At 30.5% G+C, this 21951-nt stretch overlaps 1 protein-coding gene across 6 annotated transcripts in view; it reads left to right on the top strand.

Moving 5' to 3' along the window:
- LOC112685608 (fat-like cadherin-related tumor suppressor homolog) overlaps nt 1-21951 on the top strand; it is a 129602-nt gene that overhangs the window by 99911 nt on the left and 7740 nt on the right. For 5 of the 6 annotated variants that reach the window (XM_025557540.1, XM_025557539.1, XM_025557536.1 and 2 more), the window contains 18 exons: nt 459-565; nt 3761-3965; nt 7879-7940; nt 8613-8882; nt 10114-10269; nt 11829-12045; nt 14161-14539; nt 17735-17979; nt 18609-18795; nt 18871-19099; nt 19186-19438; nt 19514-19928; nt 19996-20263; nt 20332-20490; nt 20556-20739; nt 20807-21031; nt 21196-21216; nt 21661-21897. In XM_025557540.1, the coding sequence (XP_025413325.1) occupies nt 459-565; nt 3761-3965; nt 7879-7940; nt 8613-8882; nt 10114-10269; nt 11829-12045; nt 14161-14539; nt 17735-17979; nt 18609-18795; nt 18871-19099; nt 19186-19438; nt 19514-19928; nt 19996-20263; nt 20332-20490; nt 20556-20739; nt 20807-21031; nt 21196-21216; nt 21661-21897 (3819 nt within the window). The remainder of the gene's footprint in view (nt 1-458; nt 566-3760; nt 3966-7878; nt 7941-8612; nt 8883-10113; nt 10270-11828; nt 12046-14160; nt 14540-17734; nt 17980-18608; nt 18796-18870; nt 19100-19185; nt 19439-19513; nt 19929-19995; nt 20264-20331; nt 20491-20555; nt 20740-20806; nt 21032-21195; nt 21217-21660; nt 21898-21951) is intronic. The other variant, XM_025557541.1, reaches the window with a different exon arrangement.

The raw sequence follows: 21951 nt of genomic DNA, 5'->3' as shown, positions 1-21951 counted from the left end.
TCTCTCTCTCTCTCTCTCTCTCTCTCTCTCTCTCTCTCTCTCTCTCTATTTATCTCAATTTATTTGAACATTTCAAAAATAAAAGATTTATTGTTAATTCAATTATATATACGACGCAAAATATTTGGGGAAATATCAGACATATATTTACTTGTTCACAGCTATTGTTTTTTTTTTTTTTAATAACAAAATAGGAGTACATGTATTAATTCGAGTAAATATAATATTAATTTTCAAATACAAAATTCATTGCTCTGCTGCAGTTACCTGTATAGTGTTTGTTTATGAATAAATATTATTTAAAAAATAATATATATATATATATATATATAGTTCCATATATAAATCTCGAGTTTGTATCTCAATATATAATTCGAACAACCAATCAAAATTATAATTTTATTTTATTATACTGTTCGATTTTATTTATCTAATTTAATTTTGTTTTTATTTTACAGGCAATATACGGACAATGGTAGTTTTAGATGTGGAGACTAAATCTTCGTATTGGCTGACTGTGATGGCTTTTGACCATGCCACCGTTCCCCTACATTCTCGGCTTGAGGTATACCTATACACATTTACGTTAATTAGTTATGTACATATGTGAAATCGACTATTAGCTCAGCAACTCTGGAGAACAAATTTAGTAGTAATAGTAGTAATTTTAGTAGTAGTGGTAGTGTTCTGTTCTAGGTGACCAATATTTAAAATATTTATGGACTATAGCTTTCGGATCATACATACGAACATTAAATGTTCATAATATTGCAAATTCGACAACCATAAAACGGCTTACGCTGCTACTATTATGTTAGCGAAAATATAAAGTATATGCTGCGTTGTATCATGATTTTACGTGTTCTTTGTACGTTTTTTCTTTGCAAATTCTGTGCCCCCTGATTATTTCATATTTACCGTTACAATGAAAATAGTATTCATCAAACATGTATAATATGATATTATGGTCTGTATACTGCAGTAATATAGGTGAACTTTCTTAACACTCCGATCAAAAAGAGAATAAATCAAAATTTATAGCTGGTCAACCGCACATTTCTTCCCATTTTTATTAAACTGTTTATTACCTACTTATCATACATTTTATAAATACTTAATATACATTGTATTGGTTTAATACAACTACGATGAGCGGTTCACATTTAAAATAGTCGAGTCTTATATTATAATGTTAGGTCCGGGAGTTATTTAAGGAGGACAGACTATAGTAAATTCCTCACTCTCGTAAAATTAAAAATGTTGGTTTTTCTTTATTCGATTATCGTTAAAATCGGTATTTATAAATTTGTATTCAATTCTCTGAAGTTAGATAATATTGTCTTTTAGATACATTTACGGTTTATTAAAATGTTAAGAAACACTGACTCTTCGGCTTTTGACAATCGTTATTTTGCGAAACACTTCTATGGCATATCTAGATAAATTCTAAAAATAGATATAGATACATAGATTTCTCAATATTTTTAGTTTTTTAAATTTTATGAAGTTGGCAATTTTTTCAGCTGCCTTACCCTTTCATAAACTGAAATGACGTCCTTAATTAGGCCCTCAGACCTATCGTTGCTAAATTCGATGTAAACTAATTACAAATATCCAGGCATTTTTCATACATATATTAATTATTTGTATAGTAAATCTTTAGACCTTCAACTTTTAACTCGTCGACAGACAACACACACTAAACTTATCTTTGTTTATTTTTCAAATTCTGTTGTAAAAGATTCGATGTTCCTTTATAGCCTTTTAAATACGGGTGGCCATTTACAATAAACTTCAAAATGGAAAGAACTATAAAACTTTAATCCTCGTGTACAATGTATGAGGGTTTATTATATAATAGTTGTAAGACTATATAAAATCAATATTCCTAATATCCCACATAAACGTCGTCTTTATAAAAAACTCTTCTTATTTGTCTATATAGTTTTTCAAAAAAAAAAAAAAGGTAATTTACGTATATATACAGTGGAATGAAAAAATACAATTGTATGTCGGTTAAGAAAAATCTGAAAAACTAACAAAATATTAATAAAGTGGTATTCAATAGAACAGAATGGCGGGATTTACGATCTCATGTATACTTATACATAAATATATAATACGTATAATGATTTTTTTTTTCATTTGATGAGTTAAAAAAAATGCCCTAGTTGTTTCTGAAAAATCATGATATTATTATTATCATTATTTTAGTACTATATTTTAACCAACATAATTGCAACAAATTTTGTTCACATAATAATGGTAATTTAATTTATCAAATAAGAATAAATATATTATTAATTTTGAGTATTTTTTCGTCCAGTAATTTAAGGTCTTTACCATCAAAACTAATTCCTTCCATACATTCTTATTTTATGTTGTATCCCTATCTTCCACCCGTTCTGCAACTATTTCCTTTATATCCCTAACTCCTCTCTACTGCCATCTGCTCAAGGGTCTTCCTCTTGGTATTTTTCCTTGCACCCTGCTAGTCATTATTGTTTTCATTACGATGCCAACCGTTCATCATACATACCTGACCCACTCAAATATAATGATCCTTATAAATTGTATTACACTTTCTCCTTCGCTCTCTCCTTCTCACCCTAAGTGTGTGTATAACTGGAAATTATATCTTTTTTCCCGTCTCTGCGTTATACCGTCACCGTCAAATATCAGTCGCGCATCTTTTTCGAGATTTTAAAGTCAAATTTTCTCTACCATAAAATTAAATTTATGTATGTATATATTTATGTATATTTATGCTCTTTCCCTTTTTTTGATAGTAATTTAAACTTCAAAAGGCTTATAGTTTATGAAGATCGTGTATGCAAGCCCTTCGCGTATTCATACTATTTCATTATTTGCCTGTTTACTAACGTGGTTAACTTACTCTTTTTGAATCTAGATTGATATTCTGTTATTATTTTCACAGTTTAGCTCGATAATCTCTTTAAGATTGTTAGGGATTACACGTTGTACTCTATTTATTCAATAATATTATTTATCTGTATATAGAAATTATTTTCATATGTTCATACGATTAACTCAATCAATATTTGTAGATGTGTTATGACTTACAACTTTTAATTATACATAACCATTTTAAGGAAAATATAAATTTATTTAAAATTTTGAAACATGATATTTCTTTTAAGATGCAATAATTAACAAAAAATATTTTGTTATTATCAAATTAAAATCAAGAAAAAAAATTGTAAATTTAATGCATGACTAAGAGTATTAATTTAATAACTATACCTATTAATTTAAATAGTTTTTTTTTTTTTTTATGATAGTAGGTATAAAATTCCTGGTAGTATGTAAAACTATAACCTCTCATTCATGAAAAAAATTACTTGCGTGACTGCTCTCATCTTGACTATTAAAACTTTTAGTATTGTTTACTACTTTGATCGTTAATTTATTTTATATTTATAGTTATCCAGATTTATTTTTACTTAAACTATTGCACCTGTTATAAATCGCTATATATCATGTATACATGCCATATATGAAAATTTGAATAAGTATATTTTATAACATGAACATATTACGTCATTTTCCCTTTCGTTATGAGTCGTTTGTAAAAATGTCATTTCGTTTCTAAAAATTAGATAACTCTTTTGTTTTGTTGTTGCTGTTTACGTTATTATCAATAGTCTGTTCGTTGATTCAAAATATTCGCTCGCACATCTTGTACATGAAATGTATAATATCTAATTATTAATGACTCAATTTTCTTATTTATTTATAGGTTTTCGTTGAAGTAAAGAACATTAATGACAATGTGCCTTTGACTAAAGCTCCGGTATATTATCCACGCGTAAAAGAAGACGCTTTGCCCAATACACCGATCATCCAGCTAGAAGCCTCCGACGCTGATCTGTCCGACACGAGAATCACGTACAAAATAACCACCGGCAACCCCCAATCGTTGTTTACGATCTCTTCTAACACCGGTAAGTCATTAAACTTATTATTACAATACGAGTTTGTAGAATAAAAATATTATATAAAATGCAATATTATTACCGGATATGTCGCTTAAAGGAATTATAAAGTATATATACTTTTGTATCCCTATTTTTAAATTGGCTGGTCGAGATACATGTTATATGTACAGTCGTTGCCAGATAAATTGAGACGACGGCGGCGGCGCGATAACGGAAAACCAGTGGTCCTCCGTATTTCAATATTATTACTGAAAATATATCAATAAACCAACTATTGTTACAAAAAATATTTTACGATATTAATTTAAAATCATATATTCCAATAATAATTTTTTATTTAAGAACAAAAAGTAGAAATTGTAAAATAATATAATTAATATAATAATAATACATAATATTAATAATATGATGAAATAATAACAACATCTATATGCATTATTATAAACAAATATTGTTGATACGACTGGAGTGCTTGTGCGGTCAAAACACACCGGGTTAGGTTAGTTGTTTTTAGCAGTGTAGGGCAACCAGAACGGGAGAGAGAACAGAAAATTCTGCAGACAATTTTTTGCACTAAGCCGGGTTCGAACTGGTAACTGCACGCGTCGTAGCTAACTGTGAGACCTTTGCACCACACTATCAGCGACTAGTTTGGGCTACACTTAATGAAAAGCGCCGCCGCCACCGTCTCAATTTATCTGGCAACGACTGTACCTACGTGGTCTTAGTAAATATTATAACTAAATAGCATTAAATAATTGAATGCATAATATTAATCTTCAAATTTCTTACGTCTGATGCCACAACCTAAACTTAATAGTTGATTTTAATGGAACAAGTTTAAAAACTGCTTGAAGGTTTAGGAAGTATTGGTTTGTTTTCTCAATTGGAATACTCATAAGTCACAGCCTAAATAATATATGTTTTATTTGTAAATGTATAATACTATTCAGTTTATGCAACAATATGCATTAACGTTAAAATCTATGAGGCCTGTAAATACATTTCTCTCCTTATAATATAACTCCCATGAACCCCTATAATCAGCTCAACCATCTCTGGTGATCGAATGATTTATGAAATATAATGTGCTTTACATTATATTTTAGTAAACTTGGCAGGCAGCATAATATAACGCGCGTATGACTCGATTTGACCTCGTATAATTTTTGTTGTTTTTTTTTTCCTTTCAATTCTATCCTCAACGTGACGTTTCCTATACGGTTTCCCATTAACTGCTGTCGGTCGGTAAATATAAATAATTCAAAACCTATACCACTCTCCACCCTGATCATTGCTGCATCCATAGTTGGTGGAATCGACTGAACTAGCACATATTTAACGGACACCGTGTCGGTTATACTGCATCCATACTAACTCCAGTGTACATACTACCAGAAGCAAGATGCGAATACGATTCGGGAATCGGTAAAATTTCATTAAATTAAATTTCCAATTTTTCAGATCATCACGTGATACGTACGTCGTTTGATCGACGATGTCGTTTCCCTGTATCATATATAACACGAAGAAAACGGCACCGGTGTTGTCACGCATACATCCGCCACATCCTGTTCGTCTAATTGGACGACCATTTTTATTCTTGCGATTATCGGGGTGCGGAACAAGGAGCGTGTTTCTGCGATAGTATTTTTCGAGAAAAAGTTTTTTAATTAAACATCTGTACACAAACGTACGACTTTTATGGCGCGTTATCCACACAAATTAATTTACTGGGGGCACCGTTTCAGCTCCGCCAAGGCATTGCCAACGCGGTGCAAGCACTTTTTTCGCGATCACGTCTGAATAACATAAGAGTATATTATTATAAACTATTGTTGGAGAAAATCATACGTTCGCTGGCCTTTTTTGTAAATATGATTTCTCTCTCTCCTGATAGATCAACATCGACATAGGATTATCATCGCAAATCTCATTTACATGTCCCCTACGAGAAATGACAGGGGGAAAATTGATCACAACCACCACGGTTTTCGACATGTTTTTTCCATTTTATATTCGACAATTGTACTTTTTATTCTCGTGTACTAATTTATTATTATTTTACTACGCATGTACAATATCTATTCGCCTGTGTATAGAACTCGTGACATATCTAAATATGTGGACGTGTTTATTATTATTATTATTATTATATTTTTTTTTTTTTTTTTTTTTTCTACTCTTGGACAAAATAATCATCGTTGTTTGTACTTCAATCCCATTTTATCGTTATCTGTTATATATTATTTTTCTGTTATTATTGTTTTAATATAAGTATATACTTGCACTAAATACAATTTAAAACAAATAATAATAAATCATATTTATATTATTTATTTGTGCCGGATATCCGTATTATATAATATTATTATATTATTATTTTATCTAAATCGCAATATGTTTATTACATCTGACAATTTGATTAAAAACTTATTTTATACATCCCTTTTAATGATCACCAGTCAAAATTGATTATTTTTTTGGTTACCGTTTATATTATAAACTTTATAATATAGCAATAAAAAGAGCCTAGCTTATTTTTTGTTTCCGTTCTGAGTTATATAATATTTAGTAAATTTATTTTCAGTTATATTTACAGAAATAAACCCTGTTAAAAAACTTATAGCAAACCATACTAAGTAAAACAATTGAATAAATATATTTACCGTGCTTATGTATATTATTTATCAACTTACATACCTCCTTTATACTTTGAAAAACATCAGAGTACCTACTACTTGTAATGATTTCGTAAAATAAATTATAAAAACAATATTATTTCTACAAAAATTATGATTAAATTTGTTCATCTTGAACCCTAGTTCCGCGTGAATAAACACTATGATTGTATTGATTTTGAAACCATTTAAATCCATTGTTAAATAATCCAAAACATGATTATCTGTTTTATAACTTGAATATAACCGTTATAGGAATTACCATAATTCAAATTTTCCTCGCTGGACATTGGCGAAATAATGGTATGCAAACGCTTGCAATTTATAGATTATATATAGTCTATAGGGTATCGTAGTAGGGCTTTAATACTTGGATATTAACTTGAGAAGACATTGATATATTTTACGACCGTTCGGCCGATAAGTTAGCTCCAGCGGTCTCGATACATTAATTAACGTTATTAATAATTTATTACGGCGTTTGTAGTGAAAATAAAGCTTATCCAAAAAGCAACCTCTTACCGTATACTCTGCCATAATTATTATATTATTCATTCATAAAACGATGATGATGCAGTCGTATTAATGAAAAAATTAATAGTATAATTGTACTGAAATCTCAAATGCAACTTTCCTGAGAGATAAAACCCAATTATTATTAATAAAATTCGACGAATTATATGGTATAAACTCGTGTAGAACAAATACTAGTAATTTTTATGTTATCACTTAATAAATTTTAATTTATATATAATATAAGCCGATAACATTTCTTTCTCTCACATTCTTACCATCAATAAACATGCCATCACCTGATCTTAAAATATAATATGTAGTCGTTTCTTAAAGAATTTATTCATATTACTACATAATATAACGTGTACAATGAACATATTTTAGCAGACTATAAATTACGTTATTTCCACTAATTTTCGTCTCGTTAGTAAGATAATAAACGGCATGACAGAAAAAGGAAAAGGATATAAGGATATTACAGCATGTACAATTTAGAAAAGCACAAAAGGACATCGAAACATCTCGCAGGTTTAGGTAGAAGAGTTGACGCGTATTGTATTCGCACTGACAGGAACTGACTATATATTTACCTTACCCGTCGTTCACTACCATTACTGAAATTCTGACGGTAATCTAAGGGATTGTAAGGAAGGCTTTAAATACAATTGTTATCGTTTTTGAAAAATGAACCAACGATAAGAAATTTCAATGTTTTTTTTCAGGTCTTATAACTACTACCGGACGTAAACTAGATCGAGAGACCGAATCCGAACACATACTAGAGGTAAATACTACGCACTTGATGCCCAACTAATATTATTACAATTTAGTTTCAAAGATTTCACAAGTTTTTATAAATTCTTATAGTTATTAAATCCCCCACAGAACAGACAAAGTTGTAATTTAATGTCGTGTTTACATAATATAAAATGTAATGATGATTTCGACGTCCTGGGAATGAACATATTTTTATTGAGTATAATGTAATAACATTTCTAATTTAACAACTGCAACATACTCTATAGCTAAGCATATTTTACAATTCCCCGTGTACTCGTAAAATTATAAAAATTGAATGTGACAAATTTCAACGTCAGCATACAGTTTTATCTGAAATCGCGTAATTATTTTATTGTTGTAGTTTTCAGATCTCTGCCATATAAATGTATTCCTTTAACATTCAACTTTTATGGGTTTTTTTTTTCAGAGAGATTTTTCTGTAATTCATTATTAATTATTTTCTAGAGACTGACACACTAATGCAATCTTAACATGTATTTAAATCGTCTATTATAAACTAACATCGATTTTGTTTGAACTCACTGTGTAAACCTTTAATCCCTTTAAACCCGTTTGGTGACTACGCCTTTTAGTGCCGGTACAACAATTATTTAATGTGTTCGTCCGTAACACCGTGTGCAATTCATCTACATTGTTTTCACACACTGTTCAACAGGTTACGGTTATCGACGATGGTATACCCGTGCTATCATCTACGACCAGTGTGGTAATCACAGTCGAGGACGTGAACGACAATGCGCCGGAAATGCTGAAGAAAATGTACCGGTTCAAAATTCCCGAGACGCAACCCGTGCAAGAGCCGCTGACCCAGGAGAATGGCACGGCTGCAGTGACCGCGGAAATGACCGAAATCGACGAGTTTCTGGACAAAAAACCATGGATCTCTTTCGAGCCCAACGACATCATAGGCCCGGCGTTGTTCAGAGTACGTACCTGTTTATTAAATGTAAATTATGTAAATGTAGTAAATGTAACCTGTAAATTATGCTTGATTTTAATTTTAGCATCTATTACGATCGTACTATTTAAGTCGGCAGACGAAAACCTTGTAGAAAGTCTTGTCGAACGTTTTTCTAACATTTCAATGGGGATTTTCATTGATTTTGTAACTTTGTGAAACGAATAAAAAACGTGCAAAATTTAAATATGTTTTTATATTTCTCACATTCCCAGCGCGTGTACTAACACATTTACTTATTATTAGGGAACGGATTTATATGTAATTAAAATACAGAAATATGTACATATATATGTAAGTATAATTTATAAAATATGTGCTAAAAACATCCAAATATGTGGGGAAAAAAAACTTTAAAAAAAAAGTGATTATTATTATTAAATTATCAAAAAGATTTGTTGCATTGAATTATTACAATATCTTGTAAATTATCAAATGCTAAATGTCGCCTATTAGGTATCAAAATATTTTTAAAACGGCTAAATTATCGTTTCACATCAACCTATGTATTAAAAGCATATTTCAAGTGTATACTATCAGAAGGCGATAATTCCAAATTTTTAAAAGGTTGTCTGCCATTCATTATGTCATTGATTGTTTTAAAATCAATATTGGCTGGAATTTTTTTCTGTAACAGCATGAATTTTCTTTTTTACGACATCTATTGGTCCGCTTACGAGTTTTAATCGCTGATTTAACAATTTGCATACTATCATTTGGGGACATATTTTTTTATTAATAATTTTGTTAAATTATTTTTAATTAAAATTAAATAATTTTCAATGTTTCATTTTGCATATTATTTTGAGCTTTTCCAATAGCGATAAAAGTTTCTGGATCTAATTTTGAAATAATTTCTTGTATTTTCGTACGAAGAAGACGTATGAATGATGAAATGATAAAAATATGTTTAAAAATAATTAAAAATTAGTGAAATATGTAAAAATATGTAATTATACCAAAATATGTAAAATAAAAGTATCATCATTTTAATAGGAATGATTTAAATCATAAACATTTCTTATCGAATCTTAAATATCTCGTTTTAATAAAAATATGCATTTACATATAAATCCGTTCCCTACTTATTATACATCTTATAGACGAGTTTATATTATTGTTAAATTACTCGTTAACAACGACGAAATCAGCGAATGGTTTTTAGCGTTTTTGTATACTTATACTTGTATGTATGTAGGTCGTAGCCAGTGACAAAGATTCCGGTGACAACGCTCGATTAACGTACACCATGAAAGCTGCCCAAGGAGTGGACGATATATTTTCTGTGGAACCCGATACTGGTGTAATTCATTCTGAATACTCTTTTAGAGGCAATCAAGACTTTTCATTTTACGTGAGTGCAACAATAATACGTAATTGATATCTTAATAGTACAATATAAATCATCACCGTGCAGCTAAAAATATACATTGGCTTCTATATTTTATTTCATTTAATATTCTGAGGATTATAATGTATATACGAGTAGCTAAACCATTTTGTAAGAACTATTACTTATTCAACTGCTGCAGTTAAATAGTATTGATCCATTTACAGATTAAATAATTATTGTTGATAAAATATTGTTAGATTTAGACCAACGTTATTAACTGACAATTGTACAATTTTAAATGCCTACAGTAGAAAAACTTTGATTACAGTTGAAAATATTATTTATAATTTTAAATGCTCGTATAATTGAATCGCTAACTGCAGAAACGGGACAAGTCTATTTTTATCAAATTTGATTTTATTATCATGTTTTGTTAAGTACGCGTAAATACATCGTTTACTGTAGAAAGGAGTCAAATCCGACTATCCAAACGCTAAATATAGCGTTTGGAAATTTCACTTTACTGCAGAAAGGGAACATATCATGTTCAGTTTTTCATCGTTCCTGAAAAATTAGGAAAAGTGGACTTGTCCCGTTTCTGCAGTTAGCTATTCAATTTCTTAACTCATATCATGATTAATTATACGGAACTATAACTAAGAGTTATGATTATTTTATTTAATAATACCATAAAAATCAATAAGATACAATAGACCAAGGGAATCAACAACACAATTAATTTTATTATCGAAAAAGATAAACCAAATGCAATTGTGGGCATTATTTTATGAGCATTATCGTTTACTCATATTTTATTTTACTAATTTATTTTTTAAAGCTTTTTTCAAAAAAAAATAGTTTGTATTATGCTGAATTATATTTTAACGATGTAAAATTGTATGATTAGGTATATATCATATTAAGTATTTGCAAAAATTTTTTATTATTCTTTGAAATTCTGTGTACAAGAGGATTTCACCTTGTACTATTACATAATGCATTTATTTATTGATAAATAATAAATCGCATTGTTTCTAAAAACAATTACATTTTTACCTTATGTTTTATAGTTAGTTTATTTTAGTTACTTTTATTAATTTTTATAGTTATTAATTTTATTTATCATACTATATAGAACATAAATTGAACACAATTTTTATACCGACTGTTCATATATTTTGTATTTGTGCTTAAAATGTATTTATATTTCTCTTTAGTAATTTAAAAATATTTTCTTTCGTATTTAGTACCAATGCAATCAGCTATTCTATATTATATACTAATAAAGTATAACTTATTATCATACTTGTTAAATATTTAAATATTAGTATTTAAAAACTTTTCCTGTAGTTTAAATACATTTGAAATACTTTTGTACAGAAGTACTTCAAATATATTTCAAATAGTACTTATTATTATATTTTTTATTTAAAAAAATTACATACAACCTTTTCAAAAAAATTTTTAGTTTGGTTTTTCGATTTTAAAGAAATTGCTTATCGTCGACGAGACGAAGTAACCGAAACGATCCAGAATCATTTAACATCAAATTTACAATAATTTCCTTAAATGTGATACAGATAAGAGCCACTGACAACGGATCGCCAAACATGAGTTCCGTGGCGAAAAAGGTGATCGTTGAAGTTCTGAAAATTCCAGAGAACTCAAAATACGTACCTGAAATCCAAAATCCAAATCAGAAAGTAGATGTTACAGAAAGTGATACCGTCGGCTACATAGTTGCACTCATCAATGCTGTGGACAAAGACCAGGATTACCTTTGGTACCGAATCGAAAGTAAGTTCACATAATTCAATCTATTTTCAAGTCCTAATGCTTTGCAATAGTCTCATAAATCGAAAGAGAGATTAAGTATAATATTTATTCATTGAAATTCACTGTAATCGTTTCAAGAAAATGACCAAACTAGAAATTAATATTACATATTATGTCAAATAATTTAAAAGCTTTACAAAATTACACAAAATAAATTAGTGTAACTCGACGAACTTAAAAATTTTCACTTATTTTTTAAAGTTCAATGGCCATATTTATTTTCCATAACCTTTTTTTACCATATAAAATCCTAAGAATTGTTATGAAAAACTTCAAAGCACTTTCTGATACAGTTACATGCTCAATAATAAAGTACTATTTATATTTGTGATAATATTGAACAGTAAATACCAGTCAAACAATTTTCTTATAAATACGTCTTTTATCCTTTACATTCATGTACATATAATCAACAGCAAAATTGTATTTTATTCGTCTCAAATCTAAACATATCGAACAATGTGCTTAATAATATTTATATTTTAAATCCTTTGTAAACTTTATTTTGTGTGAGCATTGGAACATTTTATTATTGGTCAAATCTTCATTTAATTCATAAATATCGGATACAAAAGGTTGCAAAATATTTTTAATTTTTTTTTTTCTCGCTTTAACTAGCATTTTCATCACAATAAAAATAAGAACGCTCTGGTTTTTATTTATTTATTTTTTAATTTTTTTTTAGGCGAATATTTTACAGAATGTCAATAATATTTTATTTTTAAATAGGTACCTCTTTACTTATAGTTTTAGAATACATTCACTTCACACTGACTTTGAAACTAATCACGCCGTGTACAACAACCCGCATAGTAGGACAATTCAATTATTAGAATAATTAATTAGTGCCTAAAAACGTCCAGGAATATGCGAGGAAAAATCATTGAAGGATATCAATGTTCCCTAGATGTATACTATTTGATATTTATTCAGTTTTCTTTTAAATGCGATATATATAGTAGTACTGTGCTTCCACGCTATGGACACAAATACCGACAAAAAACTTTATGGTTATCAACTTTCTTTTAGCACTTTTTATTATTTGTGTAGATTTGAAAATAAGATTTTTACTAAAGGTCATCTCTGTACATAAAATATATGTTGTATCTCTCTTCAAAAGACCGATTTACCTCCAGAAAATCTGATTAAAATAACTGAGCCAAATATTTCAACTCCAGGCAAAAAAAAATAGTTTAGATTTAGCGTTATAATCAATTGTCTAGTCATAAGTTATATGAACTACTTAATGTAATACGATGGAAAAAAAACCGAGTGAATTAAATATAAAAAATAACGAAAAAATAAAATTTTAAATTTTAAATGACCCTTTTCCCTAATAATCTTGTTAGATTTGTGTCTAATATTTTCCATATCTAATAATAATTTATACTGTATGAGACTTGGTGAACGGATTTACCGAGGAAAAAGTGTTAACAAAAAAATTCAACCATAATTCATCAAACCATCACGTATAATATAGTTTGTCGCTATAACACCAAGTCCACAAGATATGTCTTGATCATAAAACATACCTGTAGACCCAATATTTTTGAACATGAACGGGAAAATCTAAATAGTATTGAAATAAAATACAAAACCAAAACCAAACTCGGTATGTGGACCCTGGTCATATTTACTAATGAGCGCCTTTAGTCAACCATACTTGTACGCCCTTTCCTCCAAAAACATAGATACATTTTTTTATTATTACGATTATAATTATTATATTTTTAGACATAATTTTTATTTAGCCTAATTTGTAAATTATGCAAATATTATTAAGATCAACAATTTTGAATTATTATGTATAATATTTATTAATAATATTAATTATAATATAATAATATTAAAAAAATTTATTTATTTATTTATTAATTAAAAAAAATAATAATATTAATAATATTTGTTAATATGTATAATATTAATTATTACACCGAGCGACTGCGATAAATATCCTCATTTACCCCTCTCCTCCCCTCCTCTGAATATGATTCTGGTGTGAAACCGGCATATAATGTAAAAAAATAAAAATAAAAAAATAAAAATAAAAACAAATACTAAATCCGGATTCCGCAGGCGGCGATCCGAATTTGGATTTCATGATCGAAGACGACGGCAATGTGGTGCTAGCCCGGCAGCTGGACTGGGAAACGCAGAAGGAATATAACCTGACCATCGCGGTTACGGACGGCGTTTACACGACGGCTACGCAGCTGTTCGTCAGCGTCAAAGACATCAACGAGTACCGTCCGAAATTCTCGCAGGACGTGTACGAGGTGAACGTGACGGAGAACGCGGAAATCGGTTCGCCCGTGGCCCGACTGATGGCCACCGACGACGACCAGGACCTGAAGCTCCTGTACGGCATATACAGCGCGCAGCACATCAACTCCGTCAAATCGTTTGCAGTCGACTACCAGTCGGGCGTCGTGTCCGTGCAACAGCCGCTGGACAGGTATTGTATTTACACGCCGCGTGCACTTAATGTACGTCGTATATATTATATTTTAGCTACGTTATGTGTACGCAGAACTTTGAACTTGTAACGCGCGTTATCCCAGATGCTCAGAAGTTATTGTACGGTTGGAAGGAGTTGAGCGTATTCGAAAATCTAGCCGGCTCTCTCGCCGGTCACCTAATTCATTATCGTTGGTTTTTCTATTGCGATGTTTATACCGGTGTATACTAGTTGCGATCAAAATCAAAAATTACGTACTAGTTGCGGTCACCCAACAAAAAGGTTACATTCTAGTTGCGGTCACTCAAAATATATATATGGTATATACGATGCTATTTTATTTACAATAAAGTTTCAACATTTTCTTTTCCATTTTATAAACAGACTTAGGACTGTCTACACTATTTTTATTGTGTAGGTTTGAAATTACTGAAGTAATTGTGAAAAGTCACGTGGCAACTTCGGGTGAACATTCATTTTTGCAGTGTGTATATTTTTTCTAATCAATGTAACACCATTTGACCTCAGTACACTGAGTACAGTACTTAACATCTCAGAATAAAAAATTTTGGAGGGACGCTCGCTCAACTGCTCCACTGCTTTACGTTTAACACTGTAACTAACCTTTTGCCGTACCATTGATTGGTGATCATCTAGTTCGTGATTATACTACTATTGCAAGGGCGTATATAAGGGGGGATGTAGGGGTGAGATTCCCCCCATAGGTCTTTTAAAAATTATATAAAATAGTATTCTTAATGAAAGGAAATTATTAGGAAACAAAAAAATATTTCAAGGATTTATTGTAAATTATTATTTTGACACATTCAATATATATATATATATATATATATATATATATATATATATATATATATTATAATTTATTATTTAAATATGCAAGTCCTTTGGTTTAGGAATTTTTCTTCCATAATTGTTTGCAATTGATCCCCCCCCCCATACAAAAGTTATATATACGCCACTGTACAAATTTATTTATTTTATTTACTAACTTTACAGATAAGTGATAGGTATATGACCGCAACTAGGATATTGCCTACAGTTCGCGTGACCGCAACTTTTATATATCCTTATCTCAAAAATCGTCTCTGACCGCAACTCGGATGCAGCCTGTTATACATCTTATGGCTCACGGTACAGGGTACTGGGTTGACCATTGTGGTGGCGACGCGTCGCCATCCCGTGGTTTCGCTGCCGCCGCCGCACCGTTTGTTACGGCTCGTCGGCGCTCGATCCACCTCAGCACACTGAACGCCACCTTACCCACGCAATTGGCGGTCGTTCTATATTGAATACTCGTGCTAAATATTACTTATTAGTAGGACTCGGAAGTTGATGACCTTAAAAACATTAAAAAATGACCTAAAAAAAGATGCAATTATGACATAAAAATAACAAAAAATGTCTTTAAAGAATGACCTAAATAATTATCAATGACGATTATCTGTTTATAAATATTTATATTTGGAAAAATGTCTCTCCACGTCCACTGAATTGATTGGGAGACGCAGACGAACACTAACCGACGTTTCAATTTTCGCCATTTCGAAAATATTACGAAAAAATAATAAAATTTAGATATAAATATTATTCACTATAACATGACAATGAAGCGACGACTGTTATCGATACTAATTGGATACTAATCGAATATTAGGAAAAAATAATAAAATGTTGGTATAATACTATTTACTACAACACGACAACGACAAATGTTATCAACGAGATAAAATCTGACAAGTCTTAAGTTATCGGCATAATGGTCGATAAGAAACAATAAGAAATGAACTAGTGTGAAATCAGAAAAAATGACTAAAAATGTGGAAAAATTACCTGAAAATGTCAAAAAATGACTTAAAAAGTAACAAACGCCAAAAATGCAAAATAAAAATTAGTTATTTGGATTCACATGCTAATGAAACACATTTGTGGCCAGGATAGCATCTTCTAAAAAGTTCGAAAAAAAATGCAAAATGCATCAACTTCAGAGCCCTACTTATTAGATATTGGTACTCATTTAATAAATAATAATTAAACCGAAATCAAATAACGCCATTATTATTATTACTATCGCCGGTGTCTCGTGCATAACACAAAAATAGCATAAATAAAATATGTCGTTCAAACCCGTATAAAAGTCGGTCTAGGACAAGTCGATCCATTTTAATACAAATATTAATTTGTACACCTTACATGATACGCGAACGCGAATGTACTAAACGGCCTTTGTAACAATTTGAATTGTGAAAAGGCATTCAGAGTAGTATCTTAATATAATAATAATAGTATTGAATTTTATTATTTATATTATTAGTTATTGTATAGTTATCTAATTTGTTGTAATATCTAACTGACTAAGATTAGTTAATTCGATTTATTCGTATTTATTCACACATCGCGTACCCGCAGCACCAAACCGGTCGTTTATAAATTGTCTTAGAAAAAAGATAGAAATTATATTTATTTTGATAACGGGACAAAATACAATTTTATTTAATACTCATATTATTTATATTTTATATATACATGGTGTCCCATATAAATTTGTCACATGCACAATTTTTTTTAAGTTGCGGCGCCGAACCAGTCTAGCGCCAAAACGTCCATGTCCGTATAAAAATAGTAATTTATATCGTACAATATGTTGTAAATAGTTCTAAATTCATAAATTTTTTTAGTGTTGCAAAACTAAAATCAACGATTAAATTTAATTTAGAGTCGATTGTCTATGGCCTATATAAGGCAGAGCTTCTTAAAGTGTAAATTACTAAATTATAATAAATCAAGCGCATACATTTCTGACGAGTCATTTTTATTTTTTAATTTTGGTACATTTTCTATACGAAATAGTTTCGATATTTCACATCTATCAAGCGTCCAGTTGTCGCCTCAGTATTTGCTTTTATTTTATTTTTTTTTTTATTGAAATTTTTAAGAGTTTGACGAAAAATTCTAAGAACCGAGATCCAATTAGCTTTTTTTTATGTGAGTAGCTGAGAGAGCGCATGTGAGTTAAAACCTTTTATTCGATTAGAAGGAAACGATGTTTTGCCTAAGACACATTAATGTATAATTAAAGATAAGTTAGATTAAGATAAGTTTTTTTGTCCCTTGAAATACCCAACTGGACGTTTTTCACTACCAAGTTAACATTAATTTTCTGTTGCTCAGAGAAAGCATAGCCAGACACGAGTTGACCGTCGTGGTCAAGGACCAGAGTACGCCATCCAAAAAGAACTTTGCACGCGTTTTGATCACAGTGATCGATAGTAACGATCACTCCCCTGAATTCAGTTCCAACATTGTCCAGGGCCGAGTGTTCGAGACGACAGCTGTGGGCACTAGTGTACTGCAATTGTTGGCTACAGACAAGGATCATGGTGAAAACGCTGCCGTATCTTATCACATCACATCAGGTATACCTACTACTGCTAAATTATAGCAGAATTATTATTCGTTTAAATCATGCCCGTGTATTAAAGGTTTATGGAGTCATCAGTAAATTTTTATTTTATTTATTTATTTATTTATTGAAAACGTTTTCTACGAGGAGTTTTTTACTCGACATTTATATCACTCTCATATCTTTTTCATAGTATACGTTTATAAATATTTCAGAAAGGTAAAAGTTAACTACATGAATGAATTATGAATAGGATGTTAAAAAACTAAAGGATAGGAAAGCAAAATAACAGATTGTGTACGACAACATATGTTAATTGACTTGGCACTTGGCCTAGAGAGCTCGACGATAAAAAGGAGGGTAAAAACGATTGCAATATTTAATAAGGGAGTCAAATGGCGAAGGAAACAAAAATAGTTGTTATTTATTATTTCTTTAAACCGAATCTCGTGTCGCTTTTTTTTTCTTCTGGTTAATTTGAATCATTTCGACTAACATTTATAATTCGTACTTTTTTAATTAAATTACATCCATAATAATTAAAACGCTAGGAGCCTGTTGTGTTACATAAATATTACATTTCAATTTATGTGTCGAAATTATATTTAAACCCATTTTTCTCTTTCAAATACATATAAATAGGAAATATCGGCAACGTATTTAGCATTGACAGTAAGCTAGGCACTCTACACGTTATGAAAGAGTTGGACATGTCGGTGACATCAGAGTATACATTGATAGTAAAAGCTGTGGATTCAGGATCACCGCCTCTGTTCTCTACTATACCCGTATATATAATGGTCGTCATGGCCGACAATGCTCCGCCCAAGTAAGTGTCTAACTTCATGTTGTACGTGCAGCTTATATAATAAATTTACATTGTTTTATTTTTCGTCAAATCCAGATTCAAAAATCCGAACGAATCTGCTGAAATCTACGAGAACGAACCGTCTGGCACTGTGGTCAAACGTTTGCAAGCCAGAAGCACATCTTCTCTGTTATTTGAACTAGTCGAAGGGGACATGTACAGCTTGTTCTCAGTGAATCCTAGTACCGGTGTATTAATCACCAAACGACAGTTGGACTATGAATCGTGTCACGTGTACAATCTAAGCGTCACAGCTACGAATATGGTATGTGTGTTCAGTAACTTTTTTTTTTCAGTTAACATATCGAAACTATTATTTTTTTGACAAAAATATTTTTGTACTTTTTCCAGGCCGGGTCTAAAGCCATATGCCGCATATCTGTGCACGTGCTTGACAAAAACGACAATTCACCTGTACTAATCAACACTAGTTACAAGGGCCTCATTAGTGAAGCTGCACCGATCGGTTCTCTGGTTCTGTTGAATGATACATTGCCGATGTTGATTAAAGCCATAGACGCTGATTCTGGGTCAAACGGACTTCTTCAGTACGAAATAGTAGAATTTGCCCAAAGCCGAATGTTTCACGTAGTTTCCAACACGGGTATGTTCCTACAGTGTAATGTTCTATCCAGAAACGGGTCTTAATGATTATTTTTTTTTTTATATATAATTTTAGGCGCCATTAGGACAACTACTTTATTGGACTATGAAACATCACCAAATATAACGTTTCACGTCAGAGTTATTGATCAAGGGAACCCAAGACGGACATCTGATGTACTAGCCAAAGTGTTTATTTCAATTTTAGATGTGAACGATTGTCCACCGGTGTTTACAAACTTTGAATATAATGCATCCGTGTTAGTGCCAACATACATCAATGTTGCTGTTGTTCAACTAAATGCTACTGATGGAGATTCAGAAGAGCAAACAAAATTAATATACTCAATCATTGGTGGGAATGATGCAAATGTTTACAAAATCGATGCTGAAAGAGGGCTTATAACAGTTAGGGATCCAAATTTAGGCATCAAATCTAGTCCTCACAATTTGGCTGTTTCTGTAACTGACGGCAAATATTCCAGTCAATCGTAATATTTTTAAATACACCAATATATCATTAGTGAAATTAAATGATGTATTTTTTTTTTTTTTTAGAAATGTCAATGTTCACTGGTATCGAAGTGAAGATTCCAGTCTTAAGTTCCAAAAACCTATTTATTATGCTACAGTCATGGAAAATGATACTAAAGTTAGATTTCTATGTGCAGTCACTGTTATTGGAGCACATCTCAATGAACATTTACTGTTCTCTATTTTGAACCCAACCAGATATTTTCAGATAGGTTCAACTACAGGGATACTAAGCACAACTGGAATAGCTTTTGATCGTGAAGTCAAAGAAGTCTATCAAATTATTGTACAAGTATGTAATATTCAATGTTAAATTGTTATCATTCACAATATTAACATTTATTCTTCATGAATTTTAAGGTCCAAAGCATGGATGCTGAGAGTGATACATTGAGAGTTGCTCATGTTCCAGTTAATGTGACTGTTTTAGATGTTAATGACAATGCACCAATGTTTGTAAACTTACCTTATTATGCCATTGTATCTATTGATGCCAAAAAAGATGACCTTGTTACAAAAGTAATGAAATATTTTTATAAAATATTTTTTGAAATGTATTAATTTTCATTTATCTTGTAAATTAGGTGCATGCTATTGATTTGGACCAGGGTGAAAATGCTGCTGTACGGTATGAACTATTTAAAGGACCTGGTGAACTGTTTAAAGTATCTAGAAGTACTGGAGAAGTGTTTTTGCGACACAATTTAGAAAGTCAAAACAATGGCCGAGTAAATGAATTCAAATTGATTGTTGCTGCTTTTGATGGAGGTAGTGTACACAGATAACTAATATTTAATTAATCGATAAACTTTTTAATTTACAAAAACTATTTTAGGTCTGCAATCATACTCAACTGAAGTTGAAGTTAATGTTAAAGTCATGGATCGATCAATGCCTGTTTTTGATAAACAATTTTACTCTGTATCTGTACCAGAAAATATTGAACTTTATGCTCCTATACCATTATCTATTAGAGCTGACTCTCCACTAGCCAGGAAATTGATTTACAGTATTGTAGCAGGGAACACATTTGAAGAATTTGCTATAGATTTCAACACCGGTTAGTTTTGTAATTAGCTATTTTTCTTCTAGTAAAAAAAATAATCACTCTTCATTTATTATCTCAAGCTTAATGGTGAAAGATAGTCAATTCTTGTATTTATAGTTATTATTTACACATCTATATAACACTATTTATTTTTATTTTCTTGGTGCTCTCAACAGCTGATGATTACGGTGGTACTAGTGAGTACACATTAGTTATTGTATTGTGTGTGTTTTGTGCTTTTTTTCGGAATATTGCTAGATACTAGAGTTAGAATTTGGACATCAGGGGTATAATTAATAACTTTTTAAAAAGCTTACTTATGCTCAAAACTAACCTTTCTAGGCAGCTTATTGAACTTAAAATATCATTGACTGATTTGTCCAAGTTTCCTCAAATGCTTAATGAATATTTGTTTTTTGGTTTTTTCTTTTTAAAAATTTGTAATGAGATTTATCTTTGTGACATTGTGACATGTTAACTTCAATATCAAATTTGGAGTTTAACTTTGGTTTGCTTATTAAAAATAAAAAAATCTGAAAATAAATTGACTGAATACTTATAGTTTTATATATGTGTCGCATGAATTATGTTGGAATTATTATTTAACTAGTAGTTAATTAACTCTAATGACATATAAATAGGTTTATTATATGCTGTGGACAATTTGGATTATGAACAAGTGCAACATTACACATTGACCATTAGAGCTACTGACAGTGTATCTGGAGTATCAGCAGACGTGTTAGTCAGTATTATAGTAACAGATGTAAATGATTGTGCCCCAGAATTCATGCTAGACTCATATAATATCTCTATATCAGAATCTGCATCATTTGGTTCATTTATATTAAAAGTTACAGCCACCGACAATGATACCGGTAAGCAAATTGAAGTATAAATGTTTGATGTATATTATTTTTATATAAGTATTT

This window comes from Sipha flava, unplaced genomic scaffold (assembly GCF_003268045.1).
Source record: "Sipha flava isolate LNK unplaced genomic scaffold, YSA_version1 284_pilon_pilon, whole genome shotgun sequence".
NCBI lineage: Eukaryota > Metazoa > Arthropoda > Insecta > Hemiptera > Aphididae > Sipha > Sipha flava.
Note: the sequence above shows the minus strand (reverse complement) of the source record. Positions and strands in the feature narration are given on the sequence as shown.